Source organism: Topomyia yanbarensis, chromosome 3 (genome assembly GCF_030247195.1).
Source record: "Topomyia yanbarensis strain Yona2022 chromosome 3, ASM3024719v1, whole genome shotgun sequence".
In the NCBI taxonomy this organism is placed as follows: domain Eukaryota; kingdom Metazoa; phylum Arthropoda; class Insecta; order Diptera; family Culicidae; genus Topomyia; species Topomyia yanbarensis.
Window position 1 is genome coordinate 396,223,346 of NC_080672.1, and position 27,571 is coordinate 396,250,916.

The 27,571-nt window shown below is 38.2% G+C and overlaps 1 protein-coding gene across 7 annotated transcripts in view; it reads right to left on the reverse strand.

Moving 5' to 3' along the window:
* LOC131693080 (potassium voltage-gated channel subfamily H member 6) overlaps positions 1–27,571 on the reverse strand; it is a 457,523-nt gene that overhangs the window by 248,997 nt on the left and 180,955 nt on the right. For 5 of the 7 annotated variants that reach the window (XM_058980601.1, XM_058980599.1, XM_058980600.1 and 2 more), the window contains exons 8-10: positions 16,483–16,590; positions 4,246–4,403; positions 4,056–4,124 (exon numbers count right to left, since the gene is read on the reverse strand). In XM_058980601.1, the coding sequence (XP_058836584.1) occupies positions 4,056–4,124; positions 4,246–4,403; positions 16,483–16,590 (335 nt within the window). The remainder of the gene's footprint in view (positions 1–4,055; positions 4,125–4,245; positions 4,404–16,482; positions 16,591–27,571) is intronic. The other 2 variants (XM_058980598.1, XM_058980603.1) reach the window with 2 other exon arrangements.

The window sequence follows — 27,571 nt, forward strand, 5'->3', positions numbered from 1 at the left end:
ACCCTCTCAGATTTTAATGAAACTTTCTGTACATGAAGACTTTGTCACAAAAAGCCACTTTGCATATTTTGTTTTTCCAAAAATGATCTAGACTGTCTTTTGAAAAGGGCCAAATTTTTTTACCAATTTTTTTCAAATGACTATAGTCCAAAAATGACAAATCCTGCAAAAAATGTTGTAGGAGTGGTTTTCACAAAATTACTCAAATTTTCGAATAAAAATATTGAAAAAATTCTCCTACACTGAAAAAAATTGATTTTAAAAATTTAAAGTTGATTTACAAAAAAACCCTATTTTTGATTTGGATAAAATTTTGTTCCAAGATAGATAATTATGTTTCCTACCTTCCGTCAAAAATTCATGTTGGGCACTTTTGAGGAAAAAAAGTTCTTTGAAAAAAACTGTACCTTGTCCCAACTGATTTTTTTTCTTCAGTGTATTTTTATCGAAAACTAAACCAATGAAAGTCATGATCATCTCAGAATCCATTTTCCCAGCTGCTAGTTGCCTGATACATGCAAAATGTATCAGTAACGAATTTGGTATATATTCATAACAAACTTGAATGAAGACTGGGAGACTGGAAGACTTGAAGACTGCAGTTCATTTATTCCTCTCAAAACTGATAAATTTTATGAAATAATTGACAAACTTTTCTAAAATTTATTTTATGTGTGATGGAGCAGCAGCACAATAAGAAAAACTTTGCAAGCTTGTGTAGATTCCAGTCAAAGTATGAGTTAAGGTTGGAGAGAGAATGGGCCAAAATCGAAAACGAAAAAATCAGCTTAAGTAAAATGTTGTTACAGTACTGTTGATTGATTTTTATGACGATCTAACACTAGGTGTGGAAAAAACTGATTTTATCGTTTTTAATTTTTGCCGATTCTCTCTCCAACCTTAATCGCAGAATGGCATTTTGTTGCAGCATCCCATTGAAAAGGACCCTGTGATGCTATTGTTGGCACTCTCAAGCGAATGGCAACAAAGCTAGTCTTGCTCACGACTATGGAAATACCGTAACAAATCCCCAAGAGTCCCTGGACAGTTGAACAAACTTATAAAAATATCATAAAATTAATTTTCTGCTACATATTCACTGAACAGCACAACAAAATGTCAGAAGAACTATAAGAGCTGTATAATAACGCCAAAACAATATCTGGAACTCAAAAATTCCACAGTTTTGTGCCTATTCCTGGGGGCAAAGTAGAGACGAAAAGGTATTCTAATTCAGAAGATGAACCAAAAATATTTTCCTTGTACAGAAATAATACAAAATAGCATGCATGAAGATAGTTTTAAGACAAATATAAAATATAAAAATAATTAAATAATTATGTAAAATTCAATACATAATGTTGTGGTGGGTACTTTTTTCTCTAATTTTTCCTCAGCACTAAACAAGAAAATAAAAAAGTAATAATGGGATATTTGTTTAACGACATAAACTCTTTTAAAAGGGGATTCTTGATTAAGGGGTTACATACCTTTTAGTGATAAAAATGTCAAGAACGTTTGAATTTACGTAAATAAATAAAGGAATGATTTCATTACATCAAACTTATAATATTTTGGTAGCACATTTTTCAGTAAAATAAACAAGCAGAAGCTTATAAAAATAAATTGATAATTGGCGGAGTTATGGCTTTTTCCCCGAAACCCTTTTTAATTTAAGAGGTTTGCGGTCATCACGATTAGAGACCAATAGATTTTCTAAAAACCCAAAACTCAAAAAAAAGATTAGTATATGAGTATTCCTCGTACCTTAACGATTAGTTGAATAAGTAATAATTTTTTACTGCGTTCGAGAACGTTTTTAGTAAAAAATCGCTGTTTTAAACTCTAAAAATTGTATTAAAAAATTCTTATCGATATAACAAAAATTTATTAATAAAAAAGGAATTAATTACAATCAATTGAAAGAAATTAAGAAAATTGATTGAGTAGTCTTTCGGCAATCGTGATCACGGAAAACCCATTTTTAGTAAAACGACATTTCGAGAAAATCGAGTTTAAAATTTCAAATTACCACTGGTTTCACCCCTGGTAGACGAAGCGCGCTTGGAGGCGCTGTAACTTTCGATCTATTTCTTGGATCTTTATAAAAATTTGGGAAACCATTTATTTTTATAAACTTTCAGATAAAGTAATAAAAAAAATCGATTTCATGAAAAATGAAAAAAGTAGTTAACCCCTTAATAAAAATATGCTTAGTTGCTAAATTAGACAATATTTTCTCACAAACTGAGGTTTAGTTTTCGATAAAAATACACTGAAGAAAAAAAATTCAGTTTAGACAAGGAAATTTTTTTTCAGATAACTTTTTTTCCTCAAAAGTACCCCAACTTGAATTTTTGACGGTAGGTAGGGAACATAATTATCTATCTTGGAACAAAATTTCATCCAAATCAAAAATGGTGTTTTTTTGTAAATCGACTTTAAATTTTTAAAATCGATTTTTTTTTCAGTGTAGGAGTAAACCTCTCCTATAACATTTTTTGTGGGATTTGTCATTTTTGGACTATAGCCATTTGAAAAAAATGGGAAAAAAGTTTGGCCCTTTTCAAAAGACAGTCTAGATCATTTTTGGAAAAACAAAATATGCAAAGTGGTTTTTTGTGACAAAGTCTTCATGTACAGAAAGTTTCATTAGAATCTGAGAGGGTGCTGCAAACTCTGAATACGATTTGGCGCGAAATTAGTCTATTTACTTATTTGTAGATATTGCACTACTTAAACGGCTGTATACGTTAGCCGAACTGAGCCGTGGGTTTTATTATTTATTATTATTATGATACATTTGATCAACGTGGACTCATTTGCAGCCTTGGTAATTTAAGCTTGGGGGTTGCCATTTCCTTCTTAATCGTGTACGTTCATGTCATCATCATTGTAGCCCAGTCGTGTTTGCTCCTAGCGTTGTGACTTATGATTATGCATTCATTTTCCTGGTCGTATGCTAGTGGTGCTGGTTGTTTGTTTGGAGGTACTAGACTCAACCTGGAGCAAGGGGGGGAGGCACATTTCTTCGAAGTGCCTCCTGAAGATTCACTGTCATTCGCATAATTTTCAATATATTGCAAATAAAAATGTACGAAAATGTTTCTCAAATGTTGCATTAATATATGGAAATTTACTGTATAAACTTTCTGTATCGCTAATTTTTTATCGCGATATTTTTTTACCTTAAATATCTTATCCACACTCCCTTAAGTCGAACGCATTAATACATTTCGTAGTATTGTTAAATCGTGAACATGATAATTTTCGCCAAAATGATGTACCCTTTGTCAGGTAAATGAGTTAATAACTCGGTTGGCTTTCATAATTGCTTCTTAAATCTCTGTATGATATGATGGCCGCAACCTTTCGATCTGAACTGAGAAATGATTGGAAAGATTTATAGTAGCGCCGTAATAATCGATAGAGAGACTTAACATAATGATGAACATGTTCTTGGGATTTTTTCTTGTACATTTCAACATCGGAAACTACCATAAATAACGCACGATTCGGCGCGCATAAATAACACAACATTCATCGTCCATATCCTGTAATTGTGACGACAGTGAAAAAACAACAACAAACACTTGCTACAAGAGACAAATAAAACTCAACGAACCACTCCATTCGCACTGTCAAGCTGCAGTGGTGTGGATGCTCGTTAAAGAAACCGGATGCACATGCATCTCAAGAACTAGGCCGTTGCTTTCGTTACGTGAAACAGGAAAAAAATATAATGACCGGGTTGGCACCTTCAGCAACTATCAACTAGAACAAGTCGCAGATGTTCCGTACATGCGTTTACATTTCGGTATGTTTTGTTACCTGCTATAATTACCAATGAGCATTTGCTGACATGCGGGTTGAAGTACTATTAATTTGAGGGAGGTTTATGGTCGTTTTTAATTGAGTTTTTATTTCCATCAGCTTTCAGCCAACAAATAATCACTTTGTGTGATAGATTAAATTTTGATCTCTCATTATTACGACACAGTAACAGTAGATGAGCAATCAACTGTTCAAGATTAGAGAAGAAAAATCACACTTACCTGTGCTACTTTTTCACCCATATTTATTGTTTGTCTTGTTCCCTGAAAATATTTCGCGGATCCATTATCCTGTATGGAGTAAACCAATAAATAAACGAATGATTAGAAATTAGGTTCATTGTAATCGATCGAGCATAGTTTAAGTACTGATAAATAGACATAAAATTGTCTGTCGATTTGGATCACCAACCTTAGTTTTAGTAGAATCTGAAGGCACATTCGAAAGTGATGAACTGGTCCGGGGTTCGCGGCTTGAGTTCTGCTTTAATGGCACTGCTTTGTAGCGTTGTAGATCGCTCTCGGACGACACGTACGGGAAGTACTGTCGCACGTGGTGGCTCGTGGGTCCTACGGGGAATGCGTGACGTGACGTGACGTGACGAGTTTGGAGACATCCACGTTTGCGCGTGAAAAATGGGGAAACAGTTTTAACATTGTACGTGCCATGGTTACTGGGCGTTTGATTATACACTTTTTTTTACTCATTTATTGGCATAAACACAGTCATTATCGAAAGGCGAACCTCCGATTGTGGCTATATATTTACAACATGAATCTACCAGTTAGAGACAGAGTTACGACAATTCACGCACAGGCTCAAGCATAGTGATGGAACGGATGTACAGCGTTAGAAAGGCGATTGAAAATATACATGGAAAGGTGCGGAATGCATCGCGATTAAATTGATTGATAGCGGTAAAGAAAATGTGTTACACTACCTTAGCATGCCATGGAACTACCTCATGAATCATTCGGTGGGAATATCTTGGCTGCCGCCACAAATACCTACTCGATATCGGAATTCCTACAGTTTGGGACGTAACTATAAAATGTAACTACGATTTCGTTTTATCTATTCTAGGCTTCGCTGGAGAGATACGGAATGCTATTTCGGGAATATCAGATCGGGTCGGTTCCTGATGCGGTCAATTAGCATGATTAAACGGTAGCTTTCAGCCGCCAGGGGCGTGTTATTCGGTGTCGGATGTATGGTTGACGATAAACTCATACGCACAGGTGTGCTGTAATGTCATTTGAATTTGCCATGACAATGGGAAACAATCGACAGGCTGCTCGCGACCCTTGCCACCACCACCACTGCGGGGGTTAATACAATTAGCCTGCATATTGTAAACCAAGTGACTCCATTTCCTAATTGTGAAAATCGGTCTGTGCCCGGAAATGGGTAAGCATAGTCGTTGGTAGCAGTTTGGTTCGAGGCAATCATCATCACACATCAGTGGCGTAGCGTCGGGAGAGAGAGAATGGTTGGAATTCACTTGTTATTATCACTAGGGACTAATGGACGTCCTCTAAAATTCAGCTATGGTGATATATGACGGTCACTCATAGAATTTATTATAGCATGTTTTGACGTAGCTCGTACAGAATACGCAAAAGTTGTTACCATGTCGTTTAACGCCAGTATCAAATTGTCTATCTCATCGCAAGTTTTGTATGATTTTACGGCTTTTTTCCCATGATATGCTAACTTTTTTTTTTATTTCGATTATAGAGGTTTTAACCTTAAGGTCATTCGCCTCTTCGGGTTAGAAAAATCTCTTATGAAAATTTCTAACCCTATGTGCGGGGTCGGGGCTCGAACCCAGGTGCGCTGCGTACAAGGTAATCGATTTACCAACTACGCTACGCCTACCCCCATATGCTAACTTTATATAACTAATTAACTTCAACAAGTTAAATTCTGAAAGATCAAAATTTGAGAAATAATCGAAAAAATGCATTAGTGAAAATCAGTCTTCCCATATGCACATCGCACACAATGTTCGCTCTGGTTCTGTGCTCATATTAAACCCACACTTCGTGTACGAACTCAAACCCGCTATTTCGTACCTAAACACGTGCACATGTTCGCCTGCACAACTGAACCCCATGTACGTACACGGTGTACGTACACATCGGTTAGTGGCACCAGTTTTCTCTTTCGCACTTTCATCGTCACTAGCGCTGACTCTTTTTTCCATGTGCGAATCGTACTCGTGTACGCCCCCGGTTTACGTACACGGATGTTTGAACTAGAGTTTGCACATCGTTCGCTTGAGTTCGATGTTCGAGGCGAACTTATACATCGAGACGAAGCATGTTTGAAGATGCACATAAAAGGAGCGTCACAATTCACTTCAATTTACATTCAAGAACATGTAAAAATGCGTTTTTTCACAAGTCTCCATCTCCATTCAACCGAGTTCTACATCAAAAGAGACACAATATTTTTTTTCACATCTCAAAACATGTAAAATTCCATTATTAGACAGCAAAATACGTCGCAATGTTGTTTACGTCAAATGTAATTTTCATTTTTTCCAAGTGTGTAGGTCTGACGCAAGAGGTCTATCATACTACTACTACTACTAGTACTACATTCAAAGTTCACGGGCTGACCTCTTGCCAACTAAACTGCTTTCCAGTCCAGGCGACTATCGAGATGATTGTGACGGCTGGTCTTTATAATCTCCTATTATATTATTGCGCAATATAATGGAACGTATCAATAATTCTTCAGCAAACATTGAATGAATTAAGGGGCCAAAGTGAAAAGGTTTAAGTTGGCTGAGATAGAGAACCAGATTTCGATATTGTGCTATGCAACTCAACGTGCATAACATTAACATTAACTGTTGAAGACCCGAATCATTGTTGTTTTTTTATGATTCATGACCAAGTTTATCCAAACTTTACTGGTATTCTGAAAACAACAATTTAAGTCGGTAAGGTGTTGTACCACGACCGTTCTCTCGTATATGACACGTGCTGCCATCTATGTGTAATTATAAGTCTCCATCGAGAATCATAATTCCATGCTGTAGCGCGAGTGGGAGCACGTCGTTATTTTGATTTTTGATAATTCTACAGTTATGTAACCCCACAATATATGAAAATGAGCATAATAACGTTCCTAATATTATAAAGCTGGATACATTTTACTTCCAACTCATGTAAAAGCCATATTTTCTTTGCAAAATTCCCAAATGGAAATTTTTTTGGATAAGACCTAATTTTTGTGCATAAGGACATAATGCCTAACATAAAGTATGTTTTTTGTGTTTCGGATTCTCTTCATCAGTAACTAACACCAACTTGATGCTAGTTAGATACGCCCAAACCAGCACCAAATTGGCATTGGTTAGACACTAAAATCGAAAAAATCACACGTCTTACGTGAACACTACACAACTGACTTCTACCAAGTGATGTCTCGATAGTAAACACAGAGGTTCTGTACCAGGCGTTTGGTTCTTATACCAAATGACAGTGCTCATGCAAGACGTGTGACTTTTTGGATTTTGAGCTTGAGCTTGTTCGACCACCCCTAGCTGCTACTCCGCTATCGATCTGGACTAGCTAAAGTTGCACAGGGAATAAGTAGATAATTATGCTTGGGAGTAGCGAAACATCCTTCAATGTGCAACTCCTGGTAATCCTAAAGTGTTTATTGATCAATACCGGCACCGGACAGGCCCGAACGTAGATCGCGGAAGGAAAGGAAACGAATGCTAGTCCGATACTTGCTTTTGCTAGAGGTCGTATATACTACTGCACACTGCACAAGTATCACGGGATTTTAGATCTTCTTTACCGACGCCAGATAGGTGACTCCACTATCTGGACTATATATCGATCCATCAACTTATGGACTGGGGACCAACGGCTTTACTTTCCTTCCGAAGGAAGACGTGACCACAGATTTTTCACCTCAGAAAAATCTCAACGACCTCGGTCAACTGGAATAAGTGGCGGTCATGCTTACCACTCAACCACCGGCGCTGTCGACGTGTGACTTTTTGGATTTTAGTGTCTAATTAGCGCCAATTTGGAGCTGGTTTGGACATATCTAACTAGCATTAAGTTGCTGTTAGATACTGACGAAGAGAATCCGAAACACTAAAAAAACTATACTCCATGTTTTATCGTTTTATCATCAGGAATCAGAATATATTAGTTTTATTGCCACGTTCTCCACATTATTCATAGGATTCCCGTGTCATCTAATCACTTTCCTGATGGGAAGGGAAAGGAAGGTAAAAGAAAAAGTTAGGGAAATGGAAACTGACTTGGAAATCTGCTTCCTCATCTCGTTCAGATCAGAAGACAAAATTCGCCCCGCTTGCGAACAGCATACTAACTAAAAATATTACTCGCACCGCTCTTACGTGTACGTGTAAGTCAAAGGCACCGCAAAGTCCCGTTGCCCCCAGCTACGAGTGAAATGAACGATAAACTTTGTGCAGACTCCTCATGGACCTACAATGCGCGAGGTGGAACAGTTGCTCAAGGTGAAAATGAAACTTGTGTTTACAAAAGTATCCCCCATACAGTTACATCATACGAGACATGTAGCAGTAATATCGTTTAACTCCCTCCTTAAAGAAAGCTCCAAAGTGCAGAACAACATGCAACACGATGTCGAATACGAAAACGTCAAATCGAGATCCCCGTGTATAAGGATAATGATCTTACGGAAATTCGCCTGTACGATTTGGCACCTCATACGGATTATATTAAAAGATGCTTGTCGATGTATGGAGAATCCATCACAAATAACACTTGACAAATTTCGCGCCAACTCGAACAAATGTTGGCAGCACCCTCTCAGATTTTAATGAAACTTTCTGTACATGAGAACTTTGTCACAAAAAGCCACTTTGCATACTTTGTTTTTCCAAAAATGATCTGACTGTCTTTTGAAAAGGACCAAACTTTTTTCACCAATTTTTTTCAAATGGCTGTAGTCTAAAAATGACAAATCCTACAAAAAATGTTGTAGGAGTGAACGTTCAGTTTGAATAAGGAAACTTTTCCTTATCCAAGCTGATTTTTTTTTCGGTGTATTTTTATCGAAAACTAAACCAATGAAAGTCATAATCATCTCAGAATCCATTTTCCCAGCTGCTAGTTGCCTGATACATGCAAAAAGTATCAGGTAGCGCATACCCTGGGAAAACGCCCACGTGCCATTTCTGTAACCAAACGGCACACAACGGTAAGTCGTACGCCGAAGCAAGCCCAGAAAATTCATCCACTACAACTAACACTAACAAACAACCTTCGACATCTGCTGATATGTCACAGACAGCCAGTCAAAAAACAAATGCCGGACTGACAATATTCCACTGTACATTCGAACTAATATAAATATGTTGGTTTGGAGTGTAGTCTTCTGGTGCAAATAAACCAAAGATTTTATTTACTCATTAGATGCTTCGGCTCAATATATTTGGCCTTCTTCTGGGAATCATAGAGTTCTGTTTATTGTTAGGTTAAATACATTGAACCGAAATGTCGGATGAATAGATAATTTTTTTTGTTTTATTTGATCCAGAGGACTGCATGTCACACCAAAATATTTAAATTTCAAAACCAGTCGACCTGAACAAACATCAACCAAAACTAATATCTAGGGAAGTAATAAAGAAAAAGAAGATGGCTAAAACATAAAAGGCTCCAAACATCTAACAGCGAAAATCAACGCTCTAACGACGATGACATGGGTGCAAACACGAGCGAGGGATTCACAAGGATCACACGAATGATAGTCAGCACGCTGATTGGTTCCGATGTGATAGTTGAGTCTAGAATTCTGAGTTTACGCTTGAAAAAATGCAACAAATTCTTTAATATTTTTAAACGCATATTTGAAAGCTATGCTAATGATTGGCATGTTCGGATGTAGCCCAAGGTCATTTGTTCTTCATCCAACTAATCGACAGTGGCAAAACTGCTTCTTCAGTCGCAGTACCCGCTCTAGCCAATTAATCCGCCAATTCATTTCCAATAATCCCGGAATGCACGAGTATCCATGACAGGTAGATATCATTAATATTTTGTATTTCTTAGATTTGTTGACACGGCTCAATACGTTAGCACAACTGAGTCGTGGATCTTTTAAAATTTGACAATAAGTATAACTAAAAAGTACCAACAATGTCTGTCTGCCAGCTCTTGTTAACGCTGTTTGCTGCTGCGTGTTGAGATCCTTTTCCTTGGTGGTGAAGCATTTGTTGCCTTATCCGTCGCAGCTTGGGGGTCATACAGTCTGCCTTCTCTCGCGTTATCCTTCACGTCCATGTTATCATCGGTACTACTGTTGTTGGTGTTCACGGTCAGAGGTTCTTATTCGTTTCTTGTTCTTCCGGGTGACTGTTGTGAATCCGTCTTCATCGATATTTGCTTTTTTATTGGTGATGCCAGTTGTTGGTTTGGGGCGTTGTTTTTGGTTTATATGTAGGTATCGGTAGCTGTAGTAGATGAGTTTTGACTAGTTGCTTCGAAGCTTGATTTTCCGCAGTGCGACGTCAGCTCACAGAATTGGCAAGTTGGGGTTTGCCCGGGATATGTGATCAGCGTTGATAGCTTATAGATTACGCCATTCTTCGGTGATTTGCATTCGATAGTCATGTAAGAAGCTATTGGTTTGGTCACTCACATCCTCATAATACAATCGTTGCTGGAAATACTGGTGAAAAAATTTCTCCAAGTATCATTCGTAATAGATTCCAATTCTCCGTATTATGCCATAATTTGTTTGATGTAATCTTCCTTAGTGCGCGGTGCCAGATCATGGATACGAACGTCCACCATGTCATTTTCCATATACACGAGGATCTTGATTCTGATGTTATGATATTCGACCTCTTGTTGTATGTCGTTCTTTACAATGAAGTTTTCAGCCTGTGCTAAACTTCTGAACGTAATTAAAACATAGTTCTTTACGTGTTGTAGCTACATAACTTCCGCGAGGTTAAGCTCCATTTTAACATTAACTAGTTGTTCCACCTGCTGAACTGTGAGTCAATCACGAATTTTATTAAAATCAATCGAAATTGTGTTATCCTGTAGCACGGACACTTTTGTTTCCTTTGGCAGATTCATTTCAACAATACTGTTTCCCGTTAAAGTACCAATTGTACCCACACAAAATTTCGACAATTTCTACTAGGAATACGGCGCAGTATCTAACAAGCGGACGGGATCGATCTTTCTCATTTTCTGATAGTTGACTGCAGCACCGGCTCAGTTATCTAACACATAACCGTCGGTGCAACGTATTCTTCAAGTTGTCGCTGCCAGATGACCATTACTCGCGAGAAGGAATTCTCACAGTGAAGGTTTCAAAAGAAAAAAAAGATTCCTGCAATTATGGCAAAGGCAGATAGACCAGTAATTCTCATTGTCAAAATTTAAAGTGTGTTCAAAAACCACTGATTTCTCTACAAAACAAGAATAAGAAGTTTTGTCACATACTGAAGACATGAAATCGGAACGTTTATTCTAACTTATTGACTTATAGATTCAACCAGGCACAACATTTTAGTCGCTTTTAGTGATTGGCTATTGATGTCTGTTCACTGTATTGCCACGTTATTTTTAAACTTACATGGACATTAGAGAGCGACTAAAATGCTGCTGCTAATTGTGCCAAACTATGCAAACATTATCTATCAATTCTTTGATCGATTGTCTAATATGTGATTTAGCGGTAATTGGCATTCGATTGAAAGAATCTGATTTCTCATATTAGCAAAGTTAATGTTACACGAGTGCGTGTTCGCACTCAAATCTCAGTGAAACCGATGTTTCCCCACTTCTTGCACTGTCTACTTTTACACGATTTTTTCTTTTATATGTTGTCATGGTTTATTGTACGATTGTTAGGGATAACATGGTTTTTCGGATTAACAGCATATTCGAACGGAACGAAGTCCTCGTATGAAAACGAAATTAAGTGTCAATAAAACCGATAATGCGTCAAAATGGCGCGAAAACAAAAACTGTACTCTCGTCTATATAGTTCTTAGCAAAATGAAATCTTTTTTGCGTAATACGCTTGAATGTGATGCCAAAAATTTGTCATTTGAATAACAAACGGAGCTGTGGGTCTTTAATAAATGTCATTATGTAAACAATAAAAATAATAAAACGAATTTCAAAGGTTTGCCCGGATCTCACGCAAGAGCGTAGCCATTGCACGTGGAAACCTTTTTACGAGGCGGCGAAATATTTTTTCCTAACCAACTGCATTTTGGGGATCGTTCATTTCTATTTTGCTATTGTACACTTCCGTGTCATCATCGTGGTTCTTGCCTTTATGTTAGCGAACATCTGCTTTCGTTCTTGTTTCTTGACCTTAAGAATGAGAACTTTCTCAATGATAGTAGTGGCTGTAGATTTTCAGGCACTTGATGCAGCTTTTGCCAATATTACCTGAGCAGCTGCCATATTTAATTTGGCAATTGTTTGAGTTCAACGTTTTCTGACTAGGTAGTATTAGTTGGTCCTTAATACAGTGAAGACCTGATTCTATCAGCACCCGATTTTATCAACCCCCGATTTGAGGTACCCCCGATTTTATCAGCTTTTTGACCCGAATTTATCACCTTCATATGAAAATTGATAATTGGTAGTTTGATGGGCTCTAACAGACGAACCAAATTGAATTCGAGCAAATCCTTTCTTGAGCATATTTTTCTTATCTTAGAGATCCGAAATGTGCAAAAATATTTTTTTTTTAATTTTGCCCCTTAAGGGAAGTTTAAGCTAAATAATCAGGATGATTATGAAGTTATGAGACTATATCTAGGGACTAAAGAAGAATATTTTAAGAGCTTCGATTTCATAAAAAGAAAGAAAAATATATGTCCCGATTTTATCAATGTCCCGGATTTATCAGCCTAAAATTCATCAAGGGGCTGATAATCTTTACTGTATGTGCAAAGAATTTTCTATGTAACGATACTATGGCATTATGTTTTGTTCGGCAGGGACAGGTAAGAGAAAGCGGTCCACCGACATTCTCATCACCAAAACACTATTTGAAATACAAGGATGTAGTTCATGCGTGTGTTTCTATCTACTGCAAGTAAGCGGTGTCCGATCTTGCAACCGAACATTGATTTTCTCATCGTTCATATCTATGAGGATCTTAATTATAGCATTGTCACACACAACTATGTATTTTACGTTGTTCAAAATTAATGGTTTAGCCTGAGCCAATTTGTTGAGCGCTATGAGCGCTGATTGGCTGACACGGTAGAACTCGTTAAAGATCCGTACTTCCGTAAGTCCAACCTCCATTTTCATCTTTACAAATCATGTATACTCGGTCTTATGTGAGTCATCAATAATCACCGTATTTGGACGGAGCACAGCTTTTTGCTTTGTAAGTGGCGGCTTGGCCACTACTCGGGTTCTGATTGCCCGGTGGATCCTTTTTGTCAGGGCGGCCTAGGTGCTTCTACCAAGACTTGCGGTTTTCACAACGCAACAAAAATGTAGACAAACAAAATACGACTTTTATTCTCCTCCGTTATACTGTACGCTGCTTAATCTCGCCGAGCAGCTGTTACTGTTGGCGGGAAGACGGGCGGTTTCTTTCGATTGGCCAGGACTACATCGGCCGAGTTCTTCCGGAATGTCGTTGGTTGCTCCGGCAGCGGTCTTTTGCGTTTAGATAGATAAGCTAAGGTGAGCTTGACTCCTTTATTGGAACCTCCCTAGCGACGATGACGAACTATAGCCGGATAGACTTGCTCGACTCAAGCGATCCTGGAAATCACCGCATTGCACTTACCAGGAGGAACCTTTGTCCACCCTGCTTCGATCTCCTTGGCTATTAGCTATAGAGGAGAGCTAGGCTCGTTCGACTGATCTTCTATAGCGAGAAAGACTGATGTTCGGTTACTTGGGTTTTAGCCGGGGACGCGAGAATGCTCTTTTACGGTTAGCTGTCCCACTTCGGCGAACCAACACCACTCACACGAGTACCCGAACCAGGGGTCGACACTTTCCAATGGGGATTTTCACCGTCGCACACGCGCACTATACCGTACTGGTTATGGAAACTTCATCGAGAAAAAAAACAAAATTGATCGGGTGTCTGTTCGATGTCGTGGTCCGTCACTACCTAAAAAACTCGATGGCCGCCTTCTGCACTTCCCCAAAACAAACACAAACCGCCTTGTCGCATAGCTGTCATCGATAAGCAGCATAAACAGTGCACACGTATTTTTGGAAAAGGAGAGCGGTAACCTAACTAAACCCTATGCTAATTATACACAAATGTCAAACAAAAATTACTACAATTATCTGCACAAACAAAACCTTTCACAAACACGAAAATGAACGAAAATTTACAACTAAATGTGAACGGTACTTAACAGCGGTGAGCATAATGTTGCCAAAACAAATACACTCTACGGAGTGTATAGTCAAAAATAGGTATATTTCCACCCAATGATAAATTGTTACCCTGACGGGTTACAGCTTCTGCAACTCACTCTTCTTGACAGATAACTCTACGGTAAGAGTTATATTAACAGTTTCTTTTGTTCTTCAGACAAGGTACACAATACCAATGTAGCTATTTTCGTTGTTCGCTTCGCACTAGCTCGGGCAGAAACACGAAGCAAACTGAGTTTCGTGACCAATAATCCAATTTTGGAATTAGCAATCTTCTTCAACTATTTCTCAATAATTCGTTCAAACCGAATAAGCAACAAATTTGTAAAAAGTCACGAGAAACATGTTTTTTTTTTAAATTTATTTTGGAAACATTTCGGAGGGGGGCTTTAGCCCACTAGCCCCATTCTTGTTACGTGCCTGGTAGTAGCAGCAAGCAAGCAGGAGATCTCATATTTAACTTCACTTATATCGGGAATCCATGCAATGGGGTCTCAAATTTAATAGCCATGAATTGGGGGACTAGGCCAAATAATGTTTCATTCAACCTCATTAAACCATATCTCATTGTTGGGTTAACTGTCTAAAGTACAAACTCGAAACTATTGTCAAGTAGGACTCATAGTATCAAACAAAAGCCTGTTTACAAATTTGTGAAAAAAGTCCTTCAGATATCCGAAAAGGCTTTCCAATGTTATTTTTAATGTTGGTTTTCACCGAGTGTGTAAATACCTTAGTTTCTATCGTTTTTAGATTGATATTTTTCGGTGATTAAATTAAAAACTCTTCCTACTGTTTACATTACAGCTTACTCATTTTTAATTTCAGCCAACTTCAGAACTTTTTATAATAAAAATACAAAAAATACAATAAATTTTACAGATCGCAATTTACATTAAAAACGATCACGACTTTCATTTAACCCCATTCGCCTCTTGCTATCGCTGGAGGAAACAAATTCAAACTAATCTTACAGCGCCGTTACTAGCGTCGCTTTTACCAACGGTGACTGAAAACAGAAAACATACCTTAGTTTCACAACTAAAGGTCCTTTGTTATTTGTTTTCGAATCGAAATTTTACCCATCCCTCTCTCCCCATCGAACATCCAACAAGCTACGCCACCGAAAACACACAACTATGTTCTAGCTATTCTAGGTCACGAGCGATAGAGAGCTAGGCCAAGATACATCACATATCGGTACGGTTTAATGAACGAAGGGTTCAGCTGGCTACGAGGAAGTAGAACATTTAGTTTCACATTACACATTGAACATTTCCCTCGAGATCACCAGGAGGAGGAACAAATTACAAACACGTTTACAGTCGGACGATATTTTCCGGATGGTTCTACATGCACGGAAGCATTCCACAGAGTCAAAACATCGTAGGTAGTAGGTACACAAACAGACAGCATAGAACATTGATCAGAGGCTCACACCGATTTCATCGATACTCACCTGGCGGCACCCGAGCGATTCTTGAGTTTAGAGGGTTTTTTCTATTATTCTACAGATATCGAGTTAATTGTGTAAACAAGCGCTGGGGTCTCACTTGTCTGTACACAAATTACACAGCGCAAAAGCTCGGCAGATAAAGCGAGCTTCGGTAAATGTTTGGCTTGGCTTTCGGCATTCTTGAACATGAAGCGGTTTTTCGAATGTTTGATTTGGTTTGTCTGTTTGAAAACATGACCTGATTTGTAACACAAAATTCAGCTGAAATAATAAAACTTTCGTCTGTCTTCAAACATGTCAAACTGCAATGAAACAAAACGGGAAATTAACGATCGATAACCGAATTCTCGGGACGAAGAAGCTGAGCAGCGGACTAAACACATGCAGAACAGACTGTGAGATAAAAAAAATCTAAACGAAAGGTAACAGCTAAAAGCAGTGAAAGCAAAGTAAGCCTTAACAATTTTGATTGGAAAGGTGAATAGATTCGAAAAATAACGAAAACGATTTGGTCAGGTCACTTCGGGGGGTGTCACAAAACCCTGCGACCGAGCTGATTACTTTCTGATGGTTTTTTAGAGGAATCTACTTATTCGCGGAAAAAAGTTATGTGCAAAGAAAGGAACCCCCGACCGGAGGTCCCGAACGAGTTCTGCATCTAGATATGCATTGAAAAGTAGTTGCAGTATGAAGAAAATTCCTACTGATTTCGTATAGGTAGTAGTTGCAACTTGAAATAGGTTTTTTTTTGTGTTTTGTGGTTCGAAATTTTACCTCGCATAAAATCGTCTATCGTATGAGCACGCGTTTCTATTAACCCTCGAAAATTTTTCGCGTGCGTGCTTTCATAAGACTGGATTAGTTTAGTGTGTTCGAATTCTACTGAAAGCACAGAAAAAAAATATATAGGAAAAGAACCAGAACGGCACACACCAAACGTACGGGGCGGGGGTGGTACGGGGGAGCAAAGGTTTCGAAAAGAGAAAAAAGAGAAAGAAAAAACACAATTGGGTAAAACAACACGAAGGTAGTCACATCAAGTGGTCGTGGAAACGTGGTTCACACTCAGGACTCGTATACAGCACACACGTGTGAAGGTCTATCTGGATGGTTTACCGTAGCCCATTATAAGGAGTTGCATAAATAGTGTGGGAAACGAAAGGCGCGCGAACATTGACCCACTCCCACGTGGAGCTGTTGCACGAGTCCTGACTGGTGTGGAAAGTTGCTTGTTGTATGCAAGTATGCTTGGTATGAATTGCATGCAAACTTGGTTGCAGTAAAAAGTAACTTGTATTCGAAAACTTGAATTCGAGTGCTTTTAGGAATGTGCAAAAAATAGGAAAATAACAGAAACAAATGTTAATCAAAACACGAACTATACTCAACAGAAGAGGTTAACAGCATTGATATTTTTGTTTTCGGCATGTTATTTCAAAACGGAAGCCTCCGTCACCTGGTAAATTCTAGAGAAAATTTTCAATAGGACGTAAGTAACAATGACAGATTCTCTTTGAGGTCTTTCTCTTCTGTTCATTGCTCGGCCATTTCAACATTTACTACTCTACTCTTTGCATAATATTGTAGTAAAAACCGTCGGCTTTCGATATGTACTGGAAAATTAGTACAAAGTGTTGTAATGACGTCGTAATAAACGAAAGAGAAAGTAAACAAAGAGAGGCTCTCAATGTTACTTATGTCCTATTGAATTTTTTTCTAGAATTATTCCGTTACATGGATTGTCACAGGATAGTGGTGATTTTTTATGTTTTTTAATATTATCCGTATTCGCAATTAGCTTATTGATGTTGCGTTAATTCCTTAATTGAGGGTGGGTGCGGTGGCGGTCGTGCCCCAAGTGAAACAAAACTGTATGTCGAGTTGACTTTGTCAATTGGACAGTCAATAGTTATAGATGTGAGCAATTGCATTCTATACACTCAAAACTCGGCCGTACTACCTTTACGGTAATAAGAAAAAAATGCTCTAATAGCAAGACGTTTAATACTAGAACAGTTCGAAAAAAAAATTCCCAAACGACAATACCAACACATTAAAATCTTCTCTGCGTCGCACTCCGGGAACTGGTCTGGCTCCGGGAACTAATCCGGATCCGGGAGGTTCGGATTTGGAAACTGGTCCAGATCCGGGCAATGGCCCGGATCGTGAACTGTGCCGGTTCTGGGAAGTTTTTAAGGGAACGTCTGGTGTAAAGTGCTCAAACAGAAAGTAATTTTAATTTGAAGACAAGGTAACAATGGATCTTTCATATAATCTTAAGATTTATTTATTCGTTCATTGTGTGCGAAAAAAATATTGTCAGTCACGCAGAGCTAAACATACGAGCGTTCCAAGAGTAGACGTCCAACCATTTTCACGCCGAGGAACGCCGCTGCGAACACGATAAATCTTGATAGAATTGTTTGACAAAGGAAATTCAATAAGATTTGGAGTTACTCGATGAACCAAAAAAAGAAATAAAATAAGTTCGAGTTTCGGAAAATAGCTTCATGAGAAAAGAAAAATCTCATATTTTACTGTAAAATTCGCTCACTTTTCGACAAAATTATAGCGAGAAAAGAAATTTCCGTTTTTTGTGGTTCATCGACAGGCTACACATATTGGGCATTCTCATAAAAAAATCAAATAACTTCGTTAATTAGTTTTTGAGTTATCATGTTTGCCATTTTGAAAAACGCGGTTTCGAGAAATAGCAAATACGCGCGAAGAATGCATGGCTGTTTAAAACAAAAGAAGTTCAGCGTGGCCACCGGGATGGTGGGAGACTATTCTAGAGATTCAATACTAACAATTAAGCGAACAAAAAAGTCGTTTTTTGTACCACTACACCAGATGCTCCCCTTAACAAGACATAATGAAAAAACAAGTTTCTAATAGATATAAAATTAAAACCATTAAAGTTACAAATACGACGTCCTCAGAAAGTTACTTGAAAAAGGTTGTACTACAATTTTGCGGAACACTTGATTGTTCTATCTCTTCTTATTTCGAAAATAATTTCCAGATCATACAAACAATTGGGACCACCCTACTGTCACCCATCTCAAAAGATGCCTCAATTGATACAAATAATTTGCTCCGAAGAAATGAAAGCTCTAGAACAAGTAGTTTAGTCAGCCTAAATTCTGGATTCAGACCACCGTGCAATGGTCCAACTAGCGTTCCATTTAACCCTCAAATAGGCAAGGGGTCTCAGAGGCCCGGCTAGTTATAGTTCCCTAGTTTCAATGAACATGCAATTTGAAATACAAATGATCAAGCGATTTCGGGCTTTCGATTATCTCACTGATAAAACTTCAAAAAAGAGGCTTTTGATTTAATTGAGTCGTAGGAGCGATACTTCTTGAGGTCACTATTTTAGCTTGGCTTTTTAAAGGTTAAACAGTGTCTAACCAGCGAATCACACCTGTACTGTATCAATTGTTTGGGCCCATGGATTGAGGGGCAACCACTAAATCTTCAATACGACGCAGTGCCAAAAGTCGTACTTATTAGTTACTTTAAGTACCATAAAGTACATAAGGTACTGCAAATATTTAAAAAGTACATTGCATTACACTCGAGGAGATTTCGCCACAGATACTACCGATCGCTTCAAAATCTTGTACAGTTACTCAGACCAATAACAAGAATCAGAATATCAGTTTGATGAAGCAGGTACCCAAGTAACCATAAGCATTAAGCCACTGCACTATATTGGTTATACATTTGCACTAATGTTGTATTGAAACTCCATTACAGCATTACCAACGCAATAGAGCTCTATGTTAGCATCAATAATGCATAACTGCACAGCCGAGATATAGCATTATCGCTTGCTCTATATGCGTATATAAAGCTGATATAACGCGTACATGCCTCAAGGATCTTTAAAGCATGTAAGCTTTTCAAGTGCATTTAATGCCATTATAGAGCAAATATAAAGCTGATATAATACTATTGAAATACTGTGGGTTTGTTATGCAACTATTCTTGAAGATTATATTCGGCATATTTCATTTCAATCGAACATATGCAATATAGTCCAGGAAGCAAACGCAGTGCACTTACCGTGAAGGACGGGGCAAGGTACCTCAGTTCGAGACTTACTAAAGGTTATTTTCGTAAACATTCATATCATGCGAGAACGAAAACCCATTAAGGATATTCATTATAATGCATTAGAACAGAATCAATTATGGTTTTAAACAGAACATTTTATTTTCAAATTTTTCCTTTTTGATCATCATACCGAAAGGAAACATAAGAAATGGTTTTAAAACCATGGCGGACAATGACAGCCAACTAAAGCTTTCAATAGCATTAGTAGTGCCAATATAAGGCTTTCAAATATGACATATGTGCGCTGGTGCTATATAATAGCATTAGTACTGCAGAAACGAGCTGTCAATCTCTGCACAGTAATAGCACTATATTTCGCCTTTTCTGGCATAATACCAGCATTATATAAGTATTTAGGGCTTCACGGCTTCTTGGGACAGCTTTATAGGTGGATCTAAAGCAGATATTAGACTACGTTATAATGATTATTGGTTACTTCGGTACGCCACGCTATAATGCTTATTGGTTACTTGGGTATTCAGTTTGTAGTAAATTCTTCCATACAAATTTGCAATAGTCTAATGGAGACACTAGCGCTTAGTTTCCCATTAAACTCTAACCACACAGTTTGACAGTTCAAAGAGCTTGTGCACCCGTACACCTCGGAAATATGATCACGGATTTTGTGCCCGGTTTTTAAAGGGATAAAGTGCGTTATCATCAAAAATTGTTCAATTTCAACTTGATGCATTTTTTTCCATCGTGCATTAAAAAACCTGCACACCCCTCATTTTAAAGATGGATGTGTGTAGCATCACGACATTTTGACATTTGCTATTCAGTGGGACATTGCAAGATGACGTCATATGAGTAAAAATCAGCCCCCTGTCAAGGACGACGTCTCTGTACAGCTAGCATCACTGCCATGAAAATCAAAACATTAATTTTGAATCGAATGATTAAAAGCTGTAATTAGTTACCAAATGTGATTTTCTAAATAAAATGGTATTAAATCATCCCACAAGATGCAAAACGTCGTGTGGAATGCTTGAATATCGTGTATAGTGCCGAACATAATTCTTTGTTTGGGGCTTTGCTATAACGCCCCATATATGTAGGTCGCTGTCAAACTCCATTGACCTTTCTATTCCCGTTAAAAAAGAAAAGGCGCTGAGTTATTCCGTGATGAAAACAAAAAAAATTGCACTGCAAAAATCGGTTGAGGTTAGGTATTTCGTGATGAAAACAAGCCAATTTCCTTTGGTTTGATTTTGCATCTGTGGTTGTAAATGAGCTGTCAGAAATCTTAATATGATAGTATTGACTTTTCTATTCCTGTTGAAAAAGAAAAGGCGCTGAATTATTTCGTGATGAAAACAAAATATTTTTCTCCACAAAAATCGATTGAGGTTAGGTATTTCGTGATGAAAACAAACCAATTTCCTTTGACTTCAGTTTGCATTTGTGGTTGTAAATGAGCTGTCAGAAATCTTAATAGGGTAGCCAGGAGGCTGGTAAAAATGCTCCAAAAAATGACAGTTCAGCGAGCTTGTTTGCATCATGTTAGAAAAAAATTTATTCCACCCAGTACAAAAAACGTATAGCGTTTTCGTTTTTACCTGGTGCTACACCGGTGTAGTGCAAAAACAGAGATAGACTGATTACACCCAAGTTTGAATGAGTATAGCACCGACTACACCGGTGTAGTGCACGTCAAAAACGAAGACGCCATTAGTTCGAATTCTAATGGCGATTTCGCTTGAACCTGAAACTGAGTCAGGTTCCAACCCCAACCGTTGTCAGTTCATACATTTTGACAGCAGTTGGGGTTAGGAACTGACTCAGTTTCGCCTCAAACAAAAACCACATAAGTCCATGTAAACAATCTGTGAACTGTCAGAAAAGTGAGGTTATACATTTTCGTGCAATGGTCTGTTGTAAAAATATTTATTTACCCGGCGCCACGAAGCAAAGTTGACAGTAAGGCTCGTAAGATGTTGTTTGTTGGTTAGTTATAGCTTTCAGATGTCTGAATCCGGAGAATGATCAAATGACAATCACCCGGGATGCAATAGTCAAAGTCAGCGCGGTTCAACATATGATTGCAAAGAACAAGTATTAAAGCTTGATGTTGGAAGTGGAGAAGATCCAACGCTGGTTGAGAACCCACAGAAGCTAGAGCAACGCAAAGGAGTAGATCCCATCCTTAAGGAGGAATCTAATCCGGAGTTTTACGATCCGGAAGAAAAAGAAGAGGCATTGGCACGCGTGGAGCCCTTACGAAGTGGTTTGACGACTACGCGGTGAATATAAATATAGCAGCTGTAGTGAACCCGAAACAGTTCCGAGCAGAACCTGTAAAAAGTCGCAATGTTTGAAGAATTTGATTCGTTCATGTGAAATGAGACGTGGCCTTTGTTTCAGCTACCGACCGGTCGCATTCCCATCGACTGCAAATGGATCTATAAGAAGAAAGAGTTCCGGAATCGTTTCACGGTTCCAAGCACGCCTTGATCTCCAGGGTTTTTACAGTGGCTCGGTGTATATTAAGACACTGTATTCACTCCTGTTGCTAGTCAGACAAATTTGTGGACTCTGTTGAAAGTAGCTGGGCACGAGAAGATGGTGGTACGTCTTCTGGACGAAAAGGCAACGTATCTTCACAAGCAACTAACGAGGGTTGTTCAATAAATCTTTATAAAATTCGAGAGGTGTCAAAATTTCAGCTCGATCCATAGCGTTGGTCTATTTCTGTTGTCGATTAAAGTCAACAACATTTGTTTGTTCATAACAATAGAAAAAAACAAGTTCAGGGCTGTCATCAAACATCTCCATTTGAAAGGCTCGGAAAAAATCAAAGCCGAGTTAGATGCAGTTCATGGCACATATGCACCTGTGTTTGTGACGGTCTACAATTGGGCGAATGAGTTTAAACGTAGTGTTCATTCACAAAAGAAGAACGTCGTTCAGGACGCCCAGTTGAGGTACTTACTCCTGAAATCATCGATAAAATCCACGATCTGATTTTGAGCGATCGGCGAATCAAAGTGCGGGAATTAGTTGAGGCCACAGGCATATCACAAGGTACAGTTGCTTCAATTTTGCATGTATAATTGTCTGTGAAAAAATTTCGGCAAGATAGGTGCCGCGTTTGCTCTCAGAAGAGAATAAGCTCAATCGTGTAGTGGTTATGTTGACCCTCTCTATCGCAATCCTATCGAATTCCTTCGTCGATATGTCACTGTGGACAAAACCTGGATACACTACCACTATTCAGAAATGAAGAGATAGGGTTGGTGGATGACGGTTCACTTTATAGTCATTGCTCAAACAAATTCCGAAATTATATTTTTGGAATGGTTAAAAAATTTGGAAAATCGGTGTAAAAGTGTGTAGAGCTGAAAGGAGATTAGGTTGAGAAATAAAAATGAAAATTTTCAAAAAACTGTGTATTTCTATCTTTTTCTAAGGACTTATTGAACGACTCTCGTATGTCAAGAAATCTATATGCAGCAGCCGAAGGGATTCATCGTTAAAGGGCAAGATAAACTTGTATGCCGATTGAAACTTAGGCAGTATGGCTTAAACAGGCTGCAAGGATTTGGAACACTACGAACAGTGATTTGTTGAAGGATTTGGGTCTCGATCAGTCTAGATCGGGTTCCTGTTTATACGTCAAACGGTCGCCAGGAGGAGGTCTCATCTACCTAATGTCACTGAGAACTGATGGTCGTTGCCGGTGTAACCGATAAGGAAATTATAACTGTTGAAAGCACGCTGCGGAGGAAGATAATCATGTTGTCGTTGGGAGGAAATTGGTCATTTTCTCGGTATCCGGTGACGCTTGACCGAATACTATGATACTTTTTTTGTTTATTGGGGCTTTAACCTAGAGGTCATTCGTCCTAATATTGTGATGCTGATTGGAGTGGTGACACAACTGGCTGCAAGTCCAATACTGTCCACGATAACAAATCGGTCCCATAAAAATGAAGCCATAGGGCGTATGAGAGGAGAAAAATATTGAGGAGTGTTGACAGTGTACAAGTGGGGGCAATATATTTACCCGGCGTAACTACGCTGCAACCAGTTCTGCAGTGAAGAGGAAATTGTAAAAAAAACAATCTGAATTCCATTCCGTGTAACAGTCCGAGTAATAAGTACATTTGCCAACAGTCGGTACGAGGTGTGTTTCATTACCTTGTTATCTTGAGTTCCCCGAGTCCATTTCGTCTACAGTCCACTTCCCTACCTGTTTAGTGTCCGCGCAACCCGAAAATCCAAACTATTCGCAGCCAATTTGCCGAAATTGTTGCAATTCGGCAATCCATTAGACGTTTATTTGACAATTCAGCGGTGGGTTCTGTCAACAAGTCTACTCCTGCGAACAGAAAAATTCGTCCGACAAACATCTTTCGTTAGTCCGATTCGTTTGATGTTGGATCGAATCAACGATATTGTTGGGCGTCGCACCCCTCGGAGTAACGTCAGAAGAAGTAAACAAGAAATAATCAGCTGATCAGAAACGTCTCATGGATTGCCTAATAAGAGTGTTCGGAAAACGACTGTTAACCGCCAGGAATGCTAGATCGAAGGAAAGTAGAAAGCCGGAGCCCGCAAAAATTACGAAAAGAGTGGCCAGCTATTTCAAGCGGAACCTCAATCTCTCCATCCATTATACGTCGACTGGAAGAGGATAAGTGGCCGAGATTTTCAAACAGTAAGCTGTCAAAATTCGCAAAAAAATATCTTGTGTGGCAGGCCATCTGTTCATGTGGCATGAAGAGTGACGTTTACATTACAACCGGGACCATCAAACAGGAAATCTATGTGCAAAAGTGCTTGGAACAACGTCTGTTGCCTTTCCTAAAATTCTGTTTTGGCCGCATTTTCTTGCCATCACAGAAAAGAGACCATGGAGTGGTATGCCGCGAACAACGTCCAGGTTATGCCCAGCCGAAGGTCATGAGCATGCCAGAGCTTCGCCTAATAGAAAAATATTGGACAATCGTCAAGTTGAACCTCCAGAAGATACGAAAGGCAGTTTTCAGTGAGAGAGATGCAGTTCAAGGCAAACTGGCTTTCTGCGGCGAGCAAAATGACTAAGAAGGCTGTGTGAAACTTGAGGAAAGGAGTCAAATGAAAGGCCTGGCACTTTGCATTCGCTAAAAAGGAAATTTGAGTGAATATTTTTTTCTTTATTCTATATGAATTGAGTTTGCAAAAGATAAATGATTTTTTGATTTTTTAATAAAAAGTTTCTTGTATGACCAATTTTGGATCGCAACACCCTTTAATCCGGTTTGCTACCAGAAGATACTAGAGAAAAAGTGAATATAGGAACTATTTTCTCCCTGTTCGCCCTATCTACTCACAGTTTCTCCTGGAACTGGAACATATGTATTGATTATAGAACATTACTTGTAAATATTGAACCTCATTTTTCTGACAACTCAGACAGCCTGTTTACTTGGACTTACAATCTTTTTGATTCCATCCAGTACAAAAAACTTGGTTCGATTGCTTTTAAATTCTAACAACATGTAAACAAGCTCACTGAACTGTGATTTTTCGAGCATTTTTACTCTGATGACGTCATATTGCAATGTTTCATAGCGATTTTGCTAATGACGAAGCTGTTAGTCTCCGGCTGTACCCAAACGTCGTCGCCTGGGCACAAATAGCTAAGCAGGGTTACCAAAAATACAGAATAATCTGCATTTATACAGATTTTTCAGCCATTTTCAGACCAAGAATCTGTATGTGCAGATATACAGATTTTTGTGTGTATGTACAGATATACAGATTTTTGAGAAATGATGTTACAAAAACTATTTTTTGAAATATTTTTTTCTGTTTCAGTAATACATCCTCTGTGTCTCTCTCAGCTTAGCCCTCTATATTAAAATATATTTTTACTTTTGAGAGTGGTCGCACATTCTGAAAGGTAAAGGTTTGTAATACACTCAGGTTAACACCCAGCAAACGCCTGGCTGAAGTCTATTTCCAAAAACGTTAATTGTAATGCTCTGTGACTTTGTTAATTCTCAATTTTTTGTCCGAAAATTCGATAGCTACATGGGTCGACCTAATGTATATAACATTATACATCAACAAAAGTATTTAAATGAAGAAGAAATTTATTTTTCCATTGTGCACATCGGTAAAGTTAAAGTTTCTGGATATAAAATATCAGAACGATTTGTAGTGTTTTTTATGAAGACGTAGACAGGTCCTTGCTTGACTGATTTAAACCACAGGAATTAATATCTTCGATAGATAATCCAGCAAAATCCAAGTTAAACGACTCAACTGATTCGATACAGATATCGACACAGATTTTTTGAAGAATAAATACAGATGAAAAGATTTTTAAGGATAAAAATACAGATTTAATTTTGGCAACCCTGTAGCTAAGCGTGAGACATTCGCATTGACTGGAAAGATTTGTTACAGCCAGGACACAATCACCTCATGAGCCAGCGCCGTGCCTAAACGTTTCATTCAGTACCAGAGTTAAAAATAATCGAAGCTCTTTTTTGACGGCTGAAAATGAACCTGATGCTACTCGCGGTAAATAGAAAAAATATTCATTCAAATATCCATGTTATTCATTCAGTTGAATATCGTACAATATATTCATTTCACTAATTATCTAGGAAAATGTTTTCAAATGCCGGTAAAGCATATAAAACAACAATTGTCATCGCTTACATTGTGTCAAGGCCTACTTTGATGCGTTTGATTCGTTGCTGCACGTTCGCTTCGTGTAATAATCGGAGACGAATGAAAATCTGCATAGATGAATGGGTGGTTTGTTCGTTTGACGTTTTCAGCTGCGTCACTGAATATTGAAAATGAATGCGGCTGAATATGATCAATTTTCATTCAATGAATTTGAATATTTTTAACTCTGTTCAGTACACACATAATACATCTAGACAAACATGTGAAAAGGGCCTAAGTGCAATTGAGAGTCTCTGTGTTTACTTTCTGAATTGATTATATATTATGATGCCATTAGAAAAACTCTAGAACTGCGGAGACTCCATTTTGGGTCGATTGCATTCGCGTTTAGCTGTCAAAAAACGAATCCAATCGAACATTGCCTATCCTTATAACATTGGACGTGTTGCCATACAATGCCGGGTTATACGTTGCCAAAAGTGCTGTTTTTTTCTCCGCAGTTCTCTAACTATGAGTTTTTCTAGATGCCATGACAAATCATTCCAACATTGTTTCAGTACATACCGAAAGAATCTGATTTCGTCTAGCATTTTATGCTAACAGTTCAGCAGCAGACATAAAATCAGCCGAATTATTGACGGAAGAAAAAAAGTAAACAAAGAGAGACTTTCATTTGCCTAGTAAGTTGATATTTGTCTAGAATTATGATGAACCTTATATTATTTCGATCTCCCCAAAAATAGGCTTTTGATAAAAAAAAATGATATGAATTTTAACGAAAACATTGTGTTGCCAAATATAATTTATAATTGGAACAAATCAGAAATTAAAAAGAATTGCTGCACTGTTATTTATCCGTTCTGACGTTTGAAGGCAAACAAATCGTTTATTCGGGAAATTTGAAAACAAAACAAAACTTTTGGACTTAGGAAAAGGGGTGCGTACAGTAAACATCACTTAATGTACGAATCATTTTCGAAAACACCCGAAAAACGCTAGTTGCCACTCAGAAATTCACCACACATGCGCACACAGATAGTTGGGTAGTGCATAAGATTATTACATTGAAATAAAAAAAAAACAGTTCAACCAGATAATTGGACATTCCACGAGA